Raw genomic sequence first — 18,421 nt, 5'->3', positions numbered from 1 at the left:
TTTTCTCAGTTTAAATACTGACGTAAAAAGAGCATGGTGACCTTGAGTTACTGATGCAGTCTCATCCTGAGCAGAGCAGGAGGAGGATGGGGAAGAGCAATGCCTAATTACCTGCATAGGTAAGAAGAGCACAACACCTCTCCCACGCATGACTCAATAACGATCTTGTTAGAAACCTGTTTTTTAGTCTTCTTCTCTGGCACATCATGAGGAAGTGCTATGAGATGAGGGGCCTGGTCTCCCCTCATTTTCCCCTTGAACTGATCTCCTTACAGTGCCAGTGGTCTTGGTTGATACGGTTCCTCTGTGCCATATACTACTGCAAACTAAGTTGCCCACTTCCTCCCTGTCTCAGGAAACATTAATGGGGCCTGCATGAAATTGGAGCCCAATATCTTCTAACTTCTTATGAACTATAATGAAGAGCTGGGGTTGTGGCTCAGCGGTAGAGCGCTTGCCTAGCACACACAAGGCCCTGGGTTCAATCTTCAGCACCACATAAAAATAAGTAAATAAAATAAAAGTTTTGTGTCCAACTACAACTAAAAACTAAATATTTTTAAAAAAGAACTGTAATGTGTAATGTGCCTTTCAGACTCATGCTCTGATAAAAACCTGGTATCCTCTAGAAACAATGGTTTTCTTATTAGTAGGAGGCTCTGCATTTCCTTGTAACATGCAATCTTTTTCTGGCCAAATCAGAGAATATTTTTTCATCACCTTTTCATTTTCAACAATTTCTTTCCTTTTTCTCCACATCCAGCAACATTAAATTTGCCCCATGAGGTGACACTGGCCACCACTTCTGTTGGTGTCACTCTCCAACCTGGTCACTCCCCCTCATCCAGTAAGGCTGCAGTACCAGGCTCACCAGGCTCACCAGGCTCCTCTGCCTCCTGTTCCTGGTGCTACCAGCATCCTTGAACACAACTGAGATAACATCCTGGCCTCTCCAGACCTGAATTTCTCCCTTTGAAATGCTCCCTCACACCCATCTCCATCTATAGCCACCCTTTTGACCATCACTAACTGTCCAGCTTGGGATCTTGATGGCATTATTCACTTCTCTGGCTGTTGATTCTTCTCCTTATGACACATATTCATAATGCAACTTTTCCAGATATTTTATCCTCATGCAGATTCTAAATGTTTTCCCTTATCAGTTTTTCACTTTTCCAGTCTCCTCATGATTGTACATGTTCTTCTTACCCTGATTAAATGAAATAATATCCCATTATAATCATCCCCATTCATTACACCCAACTCCCTAGTCTCTTCTGTAATTCAAAGATAAGAATAGTATTGCCTCTGACTTAATCCCATCAGAAGATCAATTCACCAATTGGATTAAGACTTATGAGAGTCTTAACTCTTATAACCCAATCGTTTCTCCTCTAAAACATTTGCATTGTCTTATCAGGAGCTTTGGGGGGTACCTCACATTCAAACCATAACAACCACTAAGGCTTGAGCAGGGCTAGGTTATGGTAATATTAAGGTAAAACCTCACTCTTGTGGCTAGAATTATAGTTCAGTGGCACAGCACACTCAAAACTGTTCAAGGTCCTTGGCTTAATCATGATCATAATTGAGAAAGAAGAAAATGAATAACAGCAGTAGCTACCACAGACACATAAATCAGCTATAAAATACTATAAAATATAGTAATAATCAATTAAAATCAATAACAACTAAAGAATAAATATAGAATGAACAAGAAAGTAAAGTAATAAAAGAAAAAAATAATTCAAAAAGGAAGAAACTCAGAGAAGAAGAGGAATAAAAAATAACAAGAAAATCATTTTATATAAAAAAGATGAAAGAAATTTTCATTTAAAGATTTTTAAAATGCATTAAATATATACTAATAAGGTAAATATAATAATGTAGATATTAAAAATAAAAAATATGTCAAAAATCCTCCTATACAAAATACTTGCATACAGACATCTCTTCCCTGGTCATTTAGACACCCATTTCCTGGTCATTTAACATTTGAATCCAGCAGGTGTCCCTAGGATAAAAAAGAAGCCAACTGTAGATCCTTTGAATTCCATCAAAATGAGCTAGGAGCAGGTGTGGTGGAGACCACCTGTAATACTAGCAGCTCAGGAGGCTGAGGCAGGAGAATTGCTAGTTCAAAACCAGCCTCAGAAACAGCCAGATGAGACACTAAGCAACTCAATGAGATCCTGTCTCTCTATAAAATACAAAATAAGACTGGGGATGTGGCTCAGCAATCAAGTGCCAGTGATTTGTGGACCCAACTGGTGGGCCCACACTTGTTCCAGGGACCTCGTGCCCTTGGGGTCTAGCCAAGTGTCCTAGCCATGGTGAGTCTCTGGAATTCCTGTGAAAAGTGGTGCAAGCAATCAAACTACTGAGCTCCACCCAGGAGATGGGGTACAGGAATGCGGTGAATCATCAGATTTGATCTCTGAGCTTTCAATTCAGGCCTCTCTGTGCAGCCACATGAGACTGGAATCACTTCTTTTCACATAGAGAAGGACCACGTATCAATGAGGCTTCTAGTCCTTTCTCTGCTGCCATCTCAGTGTGTTTGTGGAAGTCAGTCTTCCTATCTGAGACTGTAAGTGCTCACATCTTCCATCCAGTTTCTGTGAGGGATCACCAAAGGACCCGTGTATTATAATGAATCCATTTTATAATTCCAGCACAGTTTTGCCCCTACAATAGTACCCTTCTAAAGAAGGCCCCTGGTTATAGCACTCTGAGAGCTTGCTGAGCAATGTGATAAATTCCTTCTCCAAATCTGGCTTGTTATATGGAAGGCATCCATCTCAGAACAACAACCCAAATTTGATCTAAAACTTGTAAGAACAATGTGTTTCTCCCACAGGTAAGACAGCTGGATTTGAAGTTGAAAATTGATTTGTATTTTTCTCTGGGCTGCCTTAATGCTTCTCCATATTGTCAACATTTCTCATCATTTCTTCATTGGTTCCCAGTTTTCTTCCTCTTCTCAAAATACATTTCTCCGGCTCTTGTCACTCACAGAGTCACAAAAAGTGTACTTCTATTCTACTATTTGCCTCCTCCTCAAGAACTCCTGGCAGGAAATCCAAGCACAGATTGGATATATTGAGGGAATAAGTAACATTCTATGATTCCTAGTGGCATTTGGGCAATGTCAATATCTGATATCATCTATTCAGGGAGGTTTCCCAATCTACCTGAAGTGAACATAAATTTAAAATTTAATATCTATATTTGAAATATGAAGCCTAGAATCAATAGTGAAATATATTACAATAGCTATGGTGTGTCTTATGATCCATTCACTTTTCAATCTTAATTCCTGAATAATTTCATTTTTCCCCCCCTGGATTCATGGCTGTCACCTGAGACTTCTGACGATCTCATCCCCATTTCCTACCCCATGTACTCTCATCCTTCCAAATCTCAGGCCATGGATAGTCACCTGTATGTGCTTTACAAGAAACCAATTCGGATACTGGCCCATTCATTCAGAAAAGACACTTTCAGCTAATCAAATTAAGAACCATTCAGAAAAAGACACTTTCAGCTACTCAAAATAGGAATCTTGGCATTTCTCAAATAGTTTTGTCACATGATATGCAGAACTCTACCAACAGCAAGTTTTACTCTGACCAGATCTGCATAATAACTTCTACCTAAGACCACTCTCTTGATTATGTTGTTTGATTTCATTTCTTATTTTTTCACAATTAATTTTCTCAGGTTATGTTAGAAACTCAGACTTACCTGCTAACCTAGTATAATGAATGGTTCCATGTCTTACTCAGTAATTTCTGCATTCTGAAAGTACATGCTGCCAACTGCTTGGTTGGGAAAGCAGTACCACATGACAAGAGAACCTTTCCCATTCTTTTTAAAAATATAACCATTGACATGATTCTTTCTCTCAGAGAGCCCACAGCTCCGCCTGGTGGATGGTGGCAGTCGGTGTGCAGGCAGAGTGGAGATCATTCACCAGCATTCCTGGGGCACTGTCTGTGGTGACAGCTGGGACCTGAAAGATGCCCACGTGGTGTGCAGACAACTGGGTTGTGGAGTGGCCTTCAATGCCTTGCTGTATGCACAATTTGGAGAGGGATCTGGACCCATCTGGCTGACAAGACTGGCATGCACAGGAGAGGAGGAATACTTGTGGAATTGCCCTGCCCTGGGCTTGGGAAAGAATAATTGTGGGCACTATAAGGATGCAGGAGTCATCTGCTCAGGTATGGTCACTACAGTATTCAGTATCTAAGAGAATGGAAAGTTCAGGAAGTAGTGTCTTATCCCTGGGTGAATAGGAGGTGAATTGTCCAGAGAGGACTAAGAGATCTTTTCCTGAATCTGAGCATTCAGGGGTAACAGTGGATGACAGACTTCATTTATTCCTGTCCTATAAATCTCTGATACTGTCCTTTTACTTCTCAACTCTCTTCTTCACAAGATATTTTTTTTTTGTAGACCATTTTAACTTAAAGTCAATTTTTATACTTTTGTTTCTCTAATTTACAGGGTTTTTTCCCCCTTAGGATTACAAATAAATTAGCATACACACTCTGTTTGCAGTGCTTTTCAAAGGACAGACAAGAATGAGGCCCTACTTTTCTCATTTGAATTGAGTGTTTGTAGATGTATATTGAGAAATATTTTTGTACTGGGTTAGTAGGTATGTGGGCACAGGGATCAAACACATAAGATAATTTATTGATTATTGCAAAGTTGAAATTTTTCTTTCCAGATTTAGACATCGTAATTTTTATGTCATTGGCAGGAAGGATCAGAGATCTGTGCTCTCTCACAAAACACCATGTAAGCAGTTTTGCACATACCAAACAATTTGATGAGAGAAAGTAAACCAGGTGTATGAAAAGAAAAGAAAGCAGGTGATTCCCAGCTCTTATGATAATAGAAAGAAAGACACATTGGAGGAGAGAGGATAATAAGAGTTATCCTTTCCCTTAATCCATGCAGCCCAACATGAAGAAATATGAATTTTTCTTGGGGAATGGAAAGGTAATTAAGCCAAGGTCTTAGACTTGAAATTCAGAACTAGGCAGATGCCCAGTAGATCCCAATAACCCTTAATTATGTGCCAGTATAACCATTGACATGATTCTTTCTCTCAGAGAGCCCATAGCTCATACTGGGACTCTGGAACTGTGTTTAGTTGGGCATCAAAGAGACTGTCTCCACCCCCACTCTTCCAACCTGTCTTGGCAGAAAGAAATCAATACTCTATTGTCTAAGGAGCAGGACATAAAGACAGATGTAGAATTTTGTCTTTGATCCCAAAGCCAGGCACATTATGATGATACTCAATACTCAGTAGGAATTAGAGATCTCAAGTGTAGGACAGAACTCATAGGGAGAGCATGACCTGTGTGCTGTGGGACACACTCAAGAAGAGCCTGTGGCTGGTTGCTGGAGTCTTGGGACATGAGTCCACCTTAGCAATAGGCAGCTCATAGCCTTGAGGGCCTTGGTCCCTACACAGGGGTGTGTTACCTTGGCAGTCTGAGGCCTCAGTGTGTGACATATCTTTGCAGCATTGGTGGCCACAGAACCACCCTCCTCACTCCTTCCCACAGCCCCAGGGAACACACTTTGGAGAGAGTTAAGTCTCTTCTTGGGATTGAAAGTTTACATGGGCACCCAAATTTGACCCGGACCCTTGAGCTCTTGTCATTACATATTATAATTCAGCTTTCAAAGATGAAAGGTAAAGAATCTCAAGGATTCAAGAATAAAAACACAAAGAACACACAGCGTGTCCTAATTCACCTGACAATTAGCTTACCAACAGGAAACATGTAGGCCAGAAGTGAGTGCCATGAGATTTTCATAGAACTGAAGAAAAAATTTGCAAATTAAAAATACAGAACATGGCAAAGCTGTCCTTTATAAACAAAGGAAATACAAAGCTATTATCAGACAACCACTTCCCCCCCCCCCAAAAAAATAACTATATAATACAGTAATCACTGCTGAGCTTATATCCAAAGGAAATGAAATCAGGATGTTGAAGAGACCTCTGTACTCTCATGTTTATGGCAGTACTACTGACAGTAGTTGAAAGGGAAATAATCTAAGTGTCCATCAACTTATATATGAATACAATGAAGTGCATTTACATAAGGAATACTCCTTGACCAAAAAAAAAGAAAGAAATCCTTTCATTTGCTGCATCATGCAAGGACCTGAAAATCATTAGGTTAAGTGAAATAAGTCAGGCAAATAAGGACAAGGGTCTTCTAATCTCACTATGTGTGAAACCTGAAAGAGTTGACTTCATAAAAATTTAGTAGTTTAGACTGGAATTGTGATTTCCATAGGCTGGAAAGTGTAGGGTTAGATAGGGATTGATCAATCAGTTATAGGTTTTACTTAGATAGACCAGAAGTTCTTGTGTACCATTGCACAGTAGAGTGACTATAGATAGCAATAAGAAAACCTATTTCAAAAAGAAAGAAGACAGCGTATTGGAAATTTTCACAAATGGAAAGGAAAAGTGTTTGAGGAAATAAGATAACACAGTATATACATGTATCAAGAGATCTATTTACCCAACTAATAAGTACTCTATTTATATTTTAGGTATTAGTTGAAAAAGTTTAAATGAAAAAAAGGAGAAAAATGCTATGGGTGACAAGATATGGGAGAAGTATATATAGTTTATATGTGATGGATTCAGTAATACAAGGGAAGTGCATTGTGAGGTAAATTTGATAAGAATGAGAACATTTTGTGGAAGATAGAGGAAACTTCCAGGGTCTGGGGGATGGCAACACAGGATTAACAAAGAGCATATAAGGATTATCTGAGCTGCACTTGAGACCCTTGTGTAGGGTGGGGAGTCTATGTACATTTGTGTGAGTTCTGGACACCCATGCTGTGTCAAAGAAGAATGATTTGTAAGTGTAACTCAAAGTTGAGGTATTGAGGTCATATTGGGGGAACAAAACTTCCGATGGATTATGGATTATACCTTTTTAAGAAACTTGAAATTTGCCCAATGAAGCAATGTATCCTGAAGCAAAGAATCAGACAAGGATAGATCTGACTGCAATCTCTAGTGAGAATGATTCATGTGAATCAACCGACTTCTGCAGATGCCATTTTTCTTCATTTTTCCCCCAAACAGGACTCTCATAAACTTCAAATGGCTTGAAATTGTTTGTTTTTGTTCTCACTATTTCCTAGAAATATTCATGCACAATACCTAAAAACATTTCTGGAACATGGCAAATCCTAAAAAGACATTAGTAATTTGGATTAGAAACCATGGAAGCAGATTGTCAGTATTCTCTTCAAATAGATCTCTCCTATATCAGGTCAAGGTGGAAAGTTTAGATTATGTCTCCTTTGAAAACCACTCTTCCCCATTTTACCCTTTCCTGATCACACACATTTTCCCCCATTTCTGAGCATCCATTGACCTCACTCTTTGTGTCCTGCTCTGCCTCTATGGGAAGGTCTTGCTGCCTCAATTTCCTGGCTTTCAGAGATGACTGGGAAGCCAAAGAATACAGGGCAAGTTTTGTCTTCAAGGAAGATACTGGGATCTATGTGCACCTATGCCTGGCCTAATACCACATCTGATGGAGACATTCCCATCTAAACAGGTGACACAGTTCTGTGTCCTAAAGAGTATAATAAGGTTTTGGAGTGATGGACGAGGAGACAGGTGGATTCAGAAACAAGGCTTATGATCAAAGCCCTGGAGAGTTGCTTAGATGCAGATGAGACCCAGCTACAGGAAATTTGGAGCAGGAAATCTTGGTCTTATTGGAAGAAACAAAGGTGTAGTCTTAATGAAATGTGTTGGAAATCAACCTGGCCATTCTGCCTCTTAATTTACCTGGATAAATTTGAGCCCAAAAGTTCTGATAGTGATGGGAAGTGAGAGACACCATTTTCACAAGGGGAAAGAGCCCTAGTTTTGTAAAGGCTGGGATGTGGAGAATTGGAGATCTCCCAGGAGCTGGCACAGTACAGAAAGAGTAGTTTCCTGAAGGCCAGGTTTCTACAACCCTTCTGGGACTTGACTAAAGTGTTTTTTGTAAATGAACCCAGTTGATAAAGTGGAGGCCACCTCTGTGAAATAAGAGTAGAGATGCAGCACCAGAGAAAGGCATAGGGTATATCCTCTATGGAGGGGCAGGTTGAAGGGGTGTGGAGGGAGTAGGAAAGGAGGGGCGTGAAAGCAAGTGGAGCTCTTGCTGAGAGGCATAAATGAGGATATAGTGGACAGGCCTGGATGCCAGCTTATCTCTAACTTCTAAATTCACTTACTCTCCCCAAGTTCTGTCATGTCTGTCAGGACATAAGGATGCAGCACAGGAGCATCTTCAATAGTATATCATTTTTAGTAACTTTTAACACATTTAACACTGCCAATAGCATTTATCACTGTGGAGCTTTAAACTTAACCATGAAAAAGGGCTAGAAATAAGATTTTGGTGATGGATGAGGAGATATCACAAATCAGAAATTCTTCTGATTTTTAATAATGGAAATTATATAAAATTTTATTGCAAAGGTTTGATATTCCAATAGAATTCAGTGCCTAAGAGAAAGATACCCCCAACATAAAGTTGAGGTATGTAGGGTACTAGATAATTCAGATAGAGAGATTTAGGAAGGGAAATTGAGACTGAGAATGGATTTAGGATAAATATCATAACTCCTCATTTATTTATACAGGAAGCATCATCTACATGCAGACCTTGCCTGGGGGCTGCCCATCTGTCTTTCCCTACAAGAGAAGCCACCAATAGACTCTATTTCCTGTCATGTGCCAAACTCTGCACCCCCAGTTCTTTCTGGTGCCAATTCTCCAGGTTTCTTAGGCCACAGAGCAGGACCATTTTCCTTGATTGGTTGTTGTGAGATTTGATGCTTCCCTTTTTGCACTGAAGTGCAAGTATGTCTCTGTCACTTCTGATTTATGACACAAAAAGCAAAATTTGTTCTTTAGTGTTCAAGACGTAGTAGACAAATCTTAAGGTTTCAAGATACTTTATTTTTTGCTGTTTGTCCTTTGGAGTTTTTGTGAATTTAGTTGATTGTATTAATTCTACATTCAGTAGTTCTTGGTAAAATAGCTCTTTTTAAAGAGACAAATAAATGTATTGCTGAGTTTGCAACAATAATGCTCTCTGAACACCTCAGGATTTCTGTTCAGCACAATTACAGAGGCTCAGTTATGGTCTGAGTACATGTACTGTATGATTTTTACTCTTTCCCCTCTCAGACTGTATCACTGGATTAGGTTTCTCTGATATATGAAGAGTAGAAGAGTAAAGGTGAAACCTACATTGGGTGATCTATTTCTTTATCTGAAATTCTTCTGATTTTTAATAATGGAAATTATATAAACGCCTATTGCAAAGATTTGATATTCCAATAGAATTCAGACAAAGATACCCTCAAAACATTTTAACCAGAGGACATTGCACTCATACCCCAATGGATTATCTCAGATAAAACTTGGACATAATGTTATTTTTATCTCCCTAAGACATTCTAACTCTTGGATGCTAGCAATGGGCCAAATATTATTTTTTCAAAAGGTAAATAAAAAGGAGATAGTGCCACTTCAGGCAAGATTGTGTTTCTATCTCAGCTTAAACTGCAATCAGACATGCAAACCTGATGACCCTCTCTGGTGGTGCTGATGCTGACCTTTAATGTGAAGGTGGAACTGAGTGGAAACCAGAATTCACAGAGAAGGAGACCTGGTCCATCCAGAGGCAGAGCCTTCAGTCAGTCAGGATTCTGTTCTGGAGGCTGGTCTTTGTTGTTTTTGTCACTGGATAACTGTATTTATGGCTGATTTTATGATGCTCCTGTAGGTCTCATCCTCTTTTACACATAATCTCCTAAAGATTAGTGATTTCAGTTTGGAATTTGTATGTCTGCATTTTGACTCTATAAGTAAGGTACACTATATTACTCCTGTATAATGATAGAAATTAATGTTATCAATGTAGCTACACTTTATTCATTCACACTTAATTTTAATACATCAGCTTCAGAGAGAAAATGGAGTATTTAAATAATAATTTTATTAAGTTAGATTAATGCTTTTGATCATCATTCTACTTTGATGGTTCACTTGAGGACAAATATAATGAACATGCTATTTTTTTGAGAAAGGATTCATTGCTTAACTTCTTTACTACCTAAACTTACTATTACATTACAATTTCACATCTATAACCAAATGTCTCCCCAAATTGTCTGGACCCATACTAGAAATCACTTCCTGACCACCTTCAGTAGGTGTATAATAGAATCTTCAAACTCTGTTTATTAGAAACAAAATAAACCCTTAATAAAACACAAAAGAAAAGAAGAAAATAATAATGCTCAATCTCATATCTAAATCTCTCAATAACTTCTATTCCTACTTCTAATGGCCTTTCTTTCTTCTATAGTGTGAAGAATGATTTAAAGAACCCTGATTATTTTAGTCACAATAACTTGTTTTCTATAATCAGCCTCACACTATTTAGAGGGCTCTTTTCGCTCTTTTCTCATACCTAAATGAGAAATAAATATAAACTGTCGGTTTCCAGACCTATTGATTTTTTTTCACTTATTAACTAATGTTATCTTAGTTGGAATTATTATCTGTGTATTGATAATTTCAGAGGATAAAATAGGGAAAAATTGATCCTAGTTTTTTTTTTTTAATACGGAGTTCACTTTCAGTGGATACATATGGATATAATTTTTTAAAAAAAGGAGGTAGACTGTCACAGAAAGTCATACAAACACACAGATACATTAATAATATGAAGAATAACATGTCCATAGATAAGAAAACTGCATATTACACACTATGTATTTTCATTTCTTGGACACATACACATGTGTGTAGAGCAGTGTGTATATTCATTTCTTGAATCAACAATTCAAAATTTACCTTACAAATTCCTTCTCCAAAATTTCTCTTCACACACTTCCTCCAAGAATTCACATTTAGGCACCCTCTGTTGAACCCACACCCCACACGGTAACCCTGAAAAACAAAAAGATTTCACAGCATTACCTGTGAATTGTAGATTCCTCCTTCTAGTCGCTGGTACTTGTTGTTGTTTTTTCTCCCATAGGATTTGTGCATCTGGTTGGAGGACTCGGACCTTGCTCTGGGAGAGTGGAAGTGAATTCTGGAGGACAGTGGATTCCAGTATCTGATGGGAATTTCACATTACCCACAGCCCAGGTCATCTGTGCAGAGCTTGGTTGTGGCAAGGCTGCATCTGTCCTGGGGAACCTGCCCCTCAGAGAGGACAGTGAACAGGTCTGGGCTGAAGAGTTCCAGTGTGAGGGGCAGGAGCCTGGCCTCTGGTTCTGCCCCAGAGTGCCTTGTCTTGTAGGCAGCTGCTCCCACAGAGGGGCTGTGAAAGTTGTCTGCTCAGGTGAGACTCACAGCGGGAGTCTTCCCAACACAATCTATGGGAGTAAGAAAAATGTGGGATATTGCTAAGCCGTGTCTTCTATCAGGATATACAGATGTTCGGCTCATGAAAAATGGGAGCTCTCAGTGTGAAGGTCAAGTGGAGATGAAGACCTCTGGAGGCTGGAGAACACTCTGTGCCTCCCACTGGAATATGGCCAATGCCAATGTTGTCTGCCGTCAGCTGGGCTGTGGAGTCGCCATCTCCACCCCAAAGGGAGCATACTTTGTGGAACGAGGAGATGAGATCTGGAGAGACCGATTCCACTGCTCAGGATCTGAGTCCTTCCTGTGGAATTGCCCTGTGACTGCCCTGGGTGTTCCTGCCTGTGCCCATGGAAACACAGCCTCTGTGGTCTACTCAGGTAAGAGAGGGCAGGGCTGGCTGGTACTTGAGTGACATGGCTCTAAGAGCATTCATTGTGGAGAGCTGGCTTTAAAAATGAAACATTCTGGGCTGGGGTTCTGGCTCAGTGGTAGAGCGCTTGTCTAGCATGTGTGTGGCAGTGGGTTCGGTTCGATCCTTAGCACCACATAAAGTAAATAAATATAAAAACTCATCAAGACCTAAAAACAACTTTGTAAAAAAATTGAATGTGCAATGGGATTATGATCTAATCTTGAAAGAGAACAGTGATATTAAGTGGAAAATTGTTAAAAACAATAAATGAAGAAAAGAAACATTTTGTGGTGAACTATGATTCTTCTCAATGATCATTCATCTTTCTGGCCTCTCTAGGGGTATAAGGAGGAGTACTTTTTAAGTAAGCATCCTTATTTATTGAAATTCATAGAGAACAATGTATAGCAATGAATGACAGCTTTGTCAAGTTCCTCACCCTGGACTATCAGAGAGCTTCAGTGGCTCCCAGAAGTCACAGTCACATCCCTCCATTCACTGTGCCCTGCTCTCCTCCAAAGAAGACCACTCTAACATTACTGCCAAAGAAAATTTTTATCAGCCTTGGACTTCTATGTAAAATAATGGAATATCTTCTCTTGTTGTGTCTACTTTGACTCCACATTGTGCTTAGAATTCACCTATTTTGCTGTTTGAAGCAGAACTTTCTTTACTTACTTACTTATTTACTTATTTTTGCTGTTGAGTTTTCTGTTGAATGACCACATGACCATGAATTGATAGTCAACTGATATTAAGATTTGAGACTTGTTGACTTCTCAAATAATGATCCTACATATTAACATGGCAATAGCTTTTGGTGCAAACATGTATGTATCTGTATCAGGTTTGTAAGACTTGTCCTTTTACGTTCACTCTCTTATTAAGGTATTCTTTCAGGTGTCAAGGGTTCTTAATGAAGCACAGCTTATCAACATTTTTTGTACACATACAACATTTTCACCATTAGATCATAAAATATTCTCCCAGTTTGTCTCATACATGTTTAATTACTTTTCTTTAATTGCACAGTACATGGGTTGATATTGTAAGGGTGTGTATGATGTGATGAAAAGTTTCACATTATTGTTTGGACAGCAAGTTGACTCAGCATCATTACTAAAAAAGCTTTTCCTCACCACAGGATCACCTTTGAAATAAAAAATGCAGACTTTCCTACTCATTGTATACTCCGTTCCATTCAATCCTGTTGTTTGTGTATCCTTACAACTGTACTTATCTCCTTTATTATTATAAATTTATAACATGACTGAGTAAGACTTATTTAAGAATTACTTTAAACTAACTCTTCTAACTGTGCAGCTTCTATGGCCTAATGCATTAGTCATACTTGGTTACATGCATTTCACATAAATTTTAGAAACAAATTTATATATATATATATATATATATAATATAATAAATGCATGATGGTATTTAGGTTGACATTGAACTTGGAAAACACATGAATATGGAGATAACTTACTTCCAAGCTATATCTAATTTCTCTCAGAGATTATACATGCCTTTATAATGTTTACTTCTAGGTATTTTTGTGTTTGGTGGCATTAATGTTTCTTTTGGTGAAATATCCTAGAAATGGCTTTAATTGATTTCACCTTTATTTTTGTATGTGTGTAGGAAACGGGTTGGTTTTTCTTTTTCCTTACTTTCATTTTATTCATTTGTGTTAATTTGATAACTCTGAAAAAGTTTCAAGGATAGTATAAAATTCCCAAGTAACCCTAACCAAATTTCCAAATGCCACTATTTTAACATATTTTCTCCTTCTGCTCCATTTATGCCTAAATTTATCAAATCTTTTTGAATCAATAGTTAAGACTAGGGGGATAATATAATGTGTCCCGCTACTCCTAAAATATTTTCATATGTAAACATAGCATTGTTGCAAGTTCCATAAATCCACCTTGCTGTAATGTAATCATATAGTATTAGTCTTGCTCAAATTCTTATTAATTTTCCTAAATAAGTTATTCACAGGAAAAAAACGTATGGTAATGTGCTACATTCAGTTCTCATGTTTAGTTATTTTACTTACTATGAAATTCTTTTAATTTTTCTTTGTATTCCATGCTAATGATATTTTTGAAGAATACAAGCCAATAATTTATGAAAATTTCTCATTTTGAGCTATGGCAATAAGTAAAATAAGTAAGTAATAAGAAAACTTGTAAATCAATGTTTGAGTCTGTTATATATAAATGAAAATTGGTTTTGACTTTTTTCTAATGTAGAAATGTAAACTATATATGATAGAAAAATTAATCACAAAACATGTCTTAAATTCACGTACAAGAATTTTTAGATCAGGTTGGACACATCTAGTACTATAAATATGATCTACAGCCTGTAGCAATCTCCTATTTTCCAGTGGATTCTTTTTTGCTTCCACATATAATACAGGACATGGGGATGCATCTTTCTGTATCTGCTTTGTTAACCAAACATAATGTTTTCTATTCCATCTTTTTTAATGCAAATGATAGGATTTCATTCTTTATGACTGTATGTATATATCATCTGTACTTCATAAATTTTTCTTTCAGTGATCACTTGGAGTGATTACATACCATAGCTATTGTAAATAGTGCCAGAATGAACATGGGAATGTAGGATTTCTGTGTTTCATAGTAAGTGTAATCTTGGTGACTATTGCTGCATAATAAAATTTCCCCCCAAAATAGCAATTTAAATAAAAATCACATTTCATTTTTCTCATAATTTGTAGATTCACAAATTTGGCAAGGACTCTTGGCAGTTGTCTCGTGTGGTCCCATTAGGTTACACTTGATCTCATCTGCAGCTGAGGTCACTGAAGACTTGACCAAGCTGGGAATCCAGGACAGTTCATTCACATGGCTGGTAGCTTGAAGTTCACCTGGGGTTGCTGACAAAACAGCCTGCAAATGCTCTCTTCCACATGATAGTCCTTACAGAGTAGATTTCCCATTAAGCAAACATCCTACCAAGTCAAGAGGAGAAGGCCTGACTTTCTAAGCTAGTTTCCTAAGTCAAGCTATTCTGGCGTCACCATCTTTTATTGCTTATAGGCAACTCACCACTGTCAGCCCACATTGGAAGACAGGAGAAATGGATAGAATGTGACAGATTTTGTGGATATTTTTAAACACTACAGGTGTATTAAATATCCAACTTTATGTATTTTCTAATTTTTACTTTAGTACTATCAAACCAAAGGTCAAATGTTTTCTCTGATATGTGGAAACTAACCCACAATAAGGAGAGGGGGCAGTGAGGGGAAGAATAGAAATTCAGTAGATTAGAAATAGGATATACAAGAACAGGAGAGGGATAGGAAAAGAACAGTGGAAAGAATCTGACATAGTTTTCCCACGTGCACGTATGAAAACATCACAGTGAATCCCTCCATCCTGTACATCAATAAGAATGTAACTATAACTAGAATAAGACATATTCCATGCTTCTATGATTGTGTAAAAATGGAATCTTATATCATGTAAAACTAAAAAAGCCATATTTTTTTAAAAAATTAAAAAGTACCTAAAACTTATAGAGTATTAAGAATGTTAGTTTATCTCATCATCTCTCTTAATTCCTTATTACATTTTTTATCCTGTTGAGTTTCTGTGCTTCATTCTGTATTTTCCCATGTTCTTCCACTATTTCTATTTTGAAGAGCATCTACAGTGTTGTTAGACTCATCCTCTTGTTCTCACTTATAGCTACTGACTTTTATTTTAATATAACACATGACTCTCAAATATTGATTGGATTTTTGTTAATTATTTCTCTGCCAAGATGCACATAATATGAAACCTTCATAAAGATATTTTGCCTCTTCCATGCAGTTTATTTAGGTTAGATCACCTTAAGTAAAAATGATTGAAGTGGTTAGAAATAGACACCATCTAAAAGAAAAACTCGACTTTCAGTTCAAAAAATATGATGCAACATTTCTGGATGTTCAATAGAATTTCACCTCTTTGGTCCAAACTAAATTATACTTGTGTATTCCCAGAAAAAAAATGTGGCAAACATGCTGAAAATTTTAGAATCTTACCTACTAACTTTGAATAAAAAATGCCTAAGGGGGAAAATATCTGATTCTAGTTTTCACTTTTCACTGAACTTGACTCTAAAAGTCTTGATATCTTGGAAGCTGTGCAATGCTCTCAAGCAGCCCTGATATATTCCACTTTCCTAAACTCATTCCTACATGTGCACTTAAAACAAAAAAGTCTGGCATAACGAAAAGCAGAAATCTCCATTAGAAGATCAGCTCTGAAGATAGAAAACTCATGTTCCTTTGTAACAGCTTTCACCTCAGATGCCATCACTAGATTACTATGTACTTTAATTCAGGACCCATTTGGCAGGAAACCAGACCCAGCTGCTGCCCCCATGCAATGACTCCTGGTCTGACCCAGTAGGCTCTGCAGCCTCAGAGGGCCACACTGCCAACTGTTCAGGTGAGCAAGGCCCCCAACAACAGAGCCTCCCCATTCCCTGTGGAAATGCCCACTGACATGACCCTGTCTCTCCTCAGACAGCAGACAGCTCCGCCTGGTGGATGGGGACAGTCACTGTGCAGGGAGAGTGGAGATCCTGCAGCAGGGCTCCTGGGGCTCCATCTGTGATGACAACTGGGACCTGAATGATGCCCACGTTGTGTGCAGACAGCTGGGTTGTGGAGTGGCCCTGGAGGCCACCATCTCTGCTCACTTTGGAGAGGGATCAGGGCCCATCTGGCTGGATGTGGTAAACTGCACAGGAGAGGAGGCCCATGTGTGGCAGTGCCCTTCCCAGGGCTGGGGACAACACAACTGCAGTCACAAGGAGGATGCTGGGGTCATCTGCTCAGGTTTGTGGGGCACACTGTGCACAAGTGGGGGAGGGCAATGGAAAGTCTGCAGGATGGTGTCTGAGCCCTAGGGCAGGGATTGGTCAGTTGTTGACAGGGCAGAGGAAGAGGAGGCTCCTCTTATAATTCCTGTTATTTCATCAGAGGAGAAAATGAGGTCCTTTCATTTCCTGCTGCAGTAACTGAGCTTCTGCTCCTTCCTTTTCAACACTGTCCCCTGTCACAGTCATTCTTACAGTGCCCATTCAAAGCAGTCATCACTCTTCTGTGACATGTGGGTGCAACATCTTGACCCACTGAATTAGTTTTCTTTTTCTACTGTAACAATTTACCATAGATTGAATAATCCAAAACAACACAAATTTATCATCTTACAATGTGTAGGTTAGAAGACTGACCTGGGTCTGTCTGGGCTATAAACAAGGTGTGAGCAGGCTGCACCAGCCAAAGCTCTGGGAAGACTAATTTCTTTCCTTTTTGGAGATTTTAGATGTTGCTTGAATTCCTTGTCTCATGGCCCCTTCCTTCTTCAAACCAATAACAGTGCAATCCTCTATCATTCTATGAACATATCTCCCTCATATGAGGGCCAGAAACAATTATCTGCTTTTGAGGACACAGGTCTAAGGATATGATTAGATTGTACTCACCTATTAATCCAGGATGATCCAGGATAATCCATGAAAGGATTCTTCTCTTAATGATGTCTATAAAGCCCTTTTGCAATAGGTAAAATATTCACAGGTTCTGAGGATCAGGGAGTGAGCATATTTGGAGCTCTACTAATGTGCCACATCTGTGTCATCCATCCTTTTCTAGGGCCTGTCAGATGATTATTCAGAGAGTAGGTAAAGAGTTTATTCACTGCAGAGCCTGAAGATAGTATTCCTGCCTATTGATTTGCTAATATTACATTGGTGTAGAAACAGAGAGGTACAAGTTAGCAAAACAGGTTAGAGGGACAAAAAAAAAACTTCCAGTCTTCTACCTAGTGGGCATTTCCTCAGCAGAGTCAGTAATGAGCACTCACTACTTAGGAATAAAGAAAAAACAGCAGTAAGATCTGAATGCTCACTGACCCCTGTTTTCCTCTTTTCCATTTCAGAGTTCCTGGCCCTCAGGCTGGTGAGCCAGGACCAGGAGTGTTCTGGGTGGCTGGAGGTTTTCTACAACAACACCTGGGGCAGTATCTGCCACAGCCCCATGGAACCCATGACCTTGTCCATAATCTGCAGACAGCTTGGCTGTGGGGACACTAGGACTCTGGATTTCTGGGTTCCTTCTAGAGAAGGTTCTAGACCCCGCTGGGTGGATGGAATTCGCTGTCGGGAGACTGATACCTCTCTCTGGCAGTGTCCTTCTGACCCTTGGAGATACCAATCTTGCTCTTCAGAGGAGGAAGCTCATATCACATGTACAGGTCATTATTACTGTCTATTTTTATGTGTTTGTCCTATGTCTGTAGGTTGTTGTTAGGAAAGTTTTGTATATTCAAAGATAATGGATGAGTTAAAATAAGTCCACAAAATGGATACTGCATAGACATTACTTTATCCACGTCTTGCAATCTGATTTCAAAGGTAGTTGTGAGGAAAACTTGCAATGATAGCAATTTATGTAAAAAGTATCAGAGAGACTGAATTGAGAATGTGGGAGCATGCAATTATAATCTGATAAACTTTCAAAGCAATTG

At 38.7% G+C, this 18,421-nt stretch overlaps 1 protein-coding gene across 1 annotated transcript in view; it reads left to right on the top strand.

Moving 5' to 3' along the window:
• Positions 1 to 18,421, top strand: part of LOC113177347 (scavenger receptor cysteine-rich domain-containing protein DMBT1-like) — a 183,070-nt gene that overhangs the window by 53,995 nt on the left and 110,654 nt on the right. Inside the window, 6 exon segments of the mRNA XM_077799079.1 lie at positions 3,916 to 4,226; positions 11,118 to 11,426; positions 11,512 to 11,829; positions 16,244 to 16,336; positions 16,414 to 16,728; positions 17,834 to 18,148. Coding sequence (XP_077655205.1) covers positions 3,916 to 4,226; positions 11,118 to 11,426; positions 11,512 to 11,829; positions 16,244 to 16,336; positions 16,414 to 16,728; positions 17,834 to 18,148 — 1,661 coding nt within the window.

The sequence above is a fragment of the Urocitellus parryii genome, chromosome 5, assembly GCF_045843805.1.
Source record: "Urocitellus parryii isolate mUroPar1 chromosome 5, mUroPar1.hap1, whole genome shotgun sequence".
Classification (NCBI taxonomy): domain Eukaryota; kingdom Metazoa; phylum Chordata; class Mammalia; order Rodentia; family Sciuridae; genus Urocitellus; species Urocitellus parryii.
The sequence above is the reverse complement of the archived record's forward strand: the minus strand, read 5'-3'. Positions and strand labels throughout refer to the sequence as shown.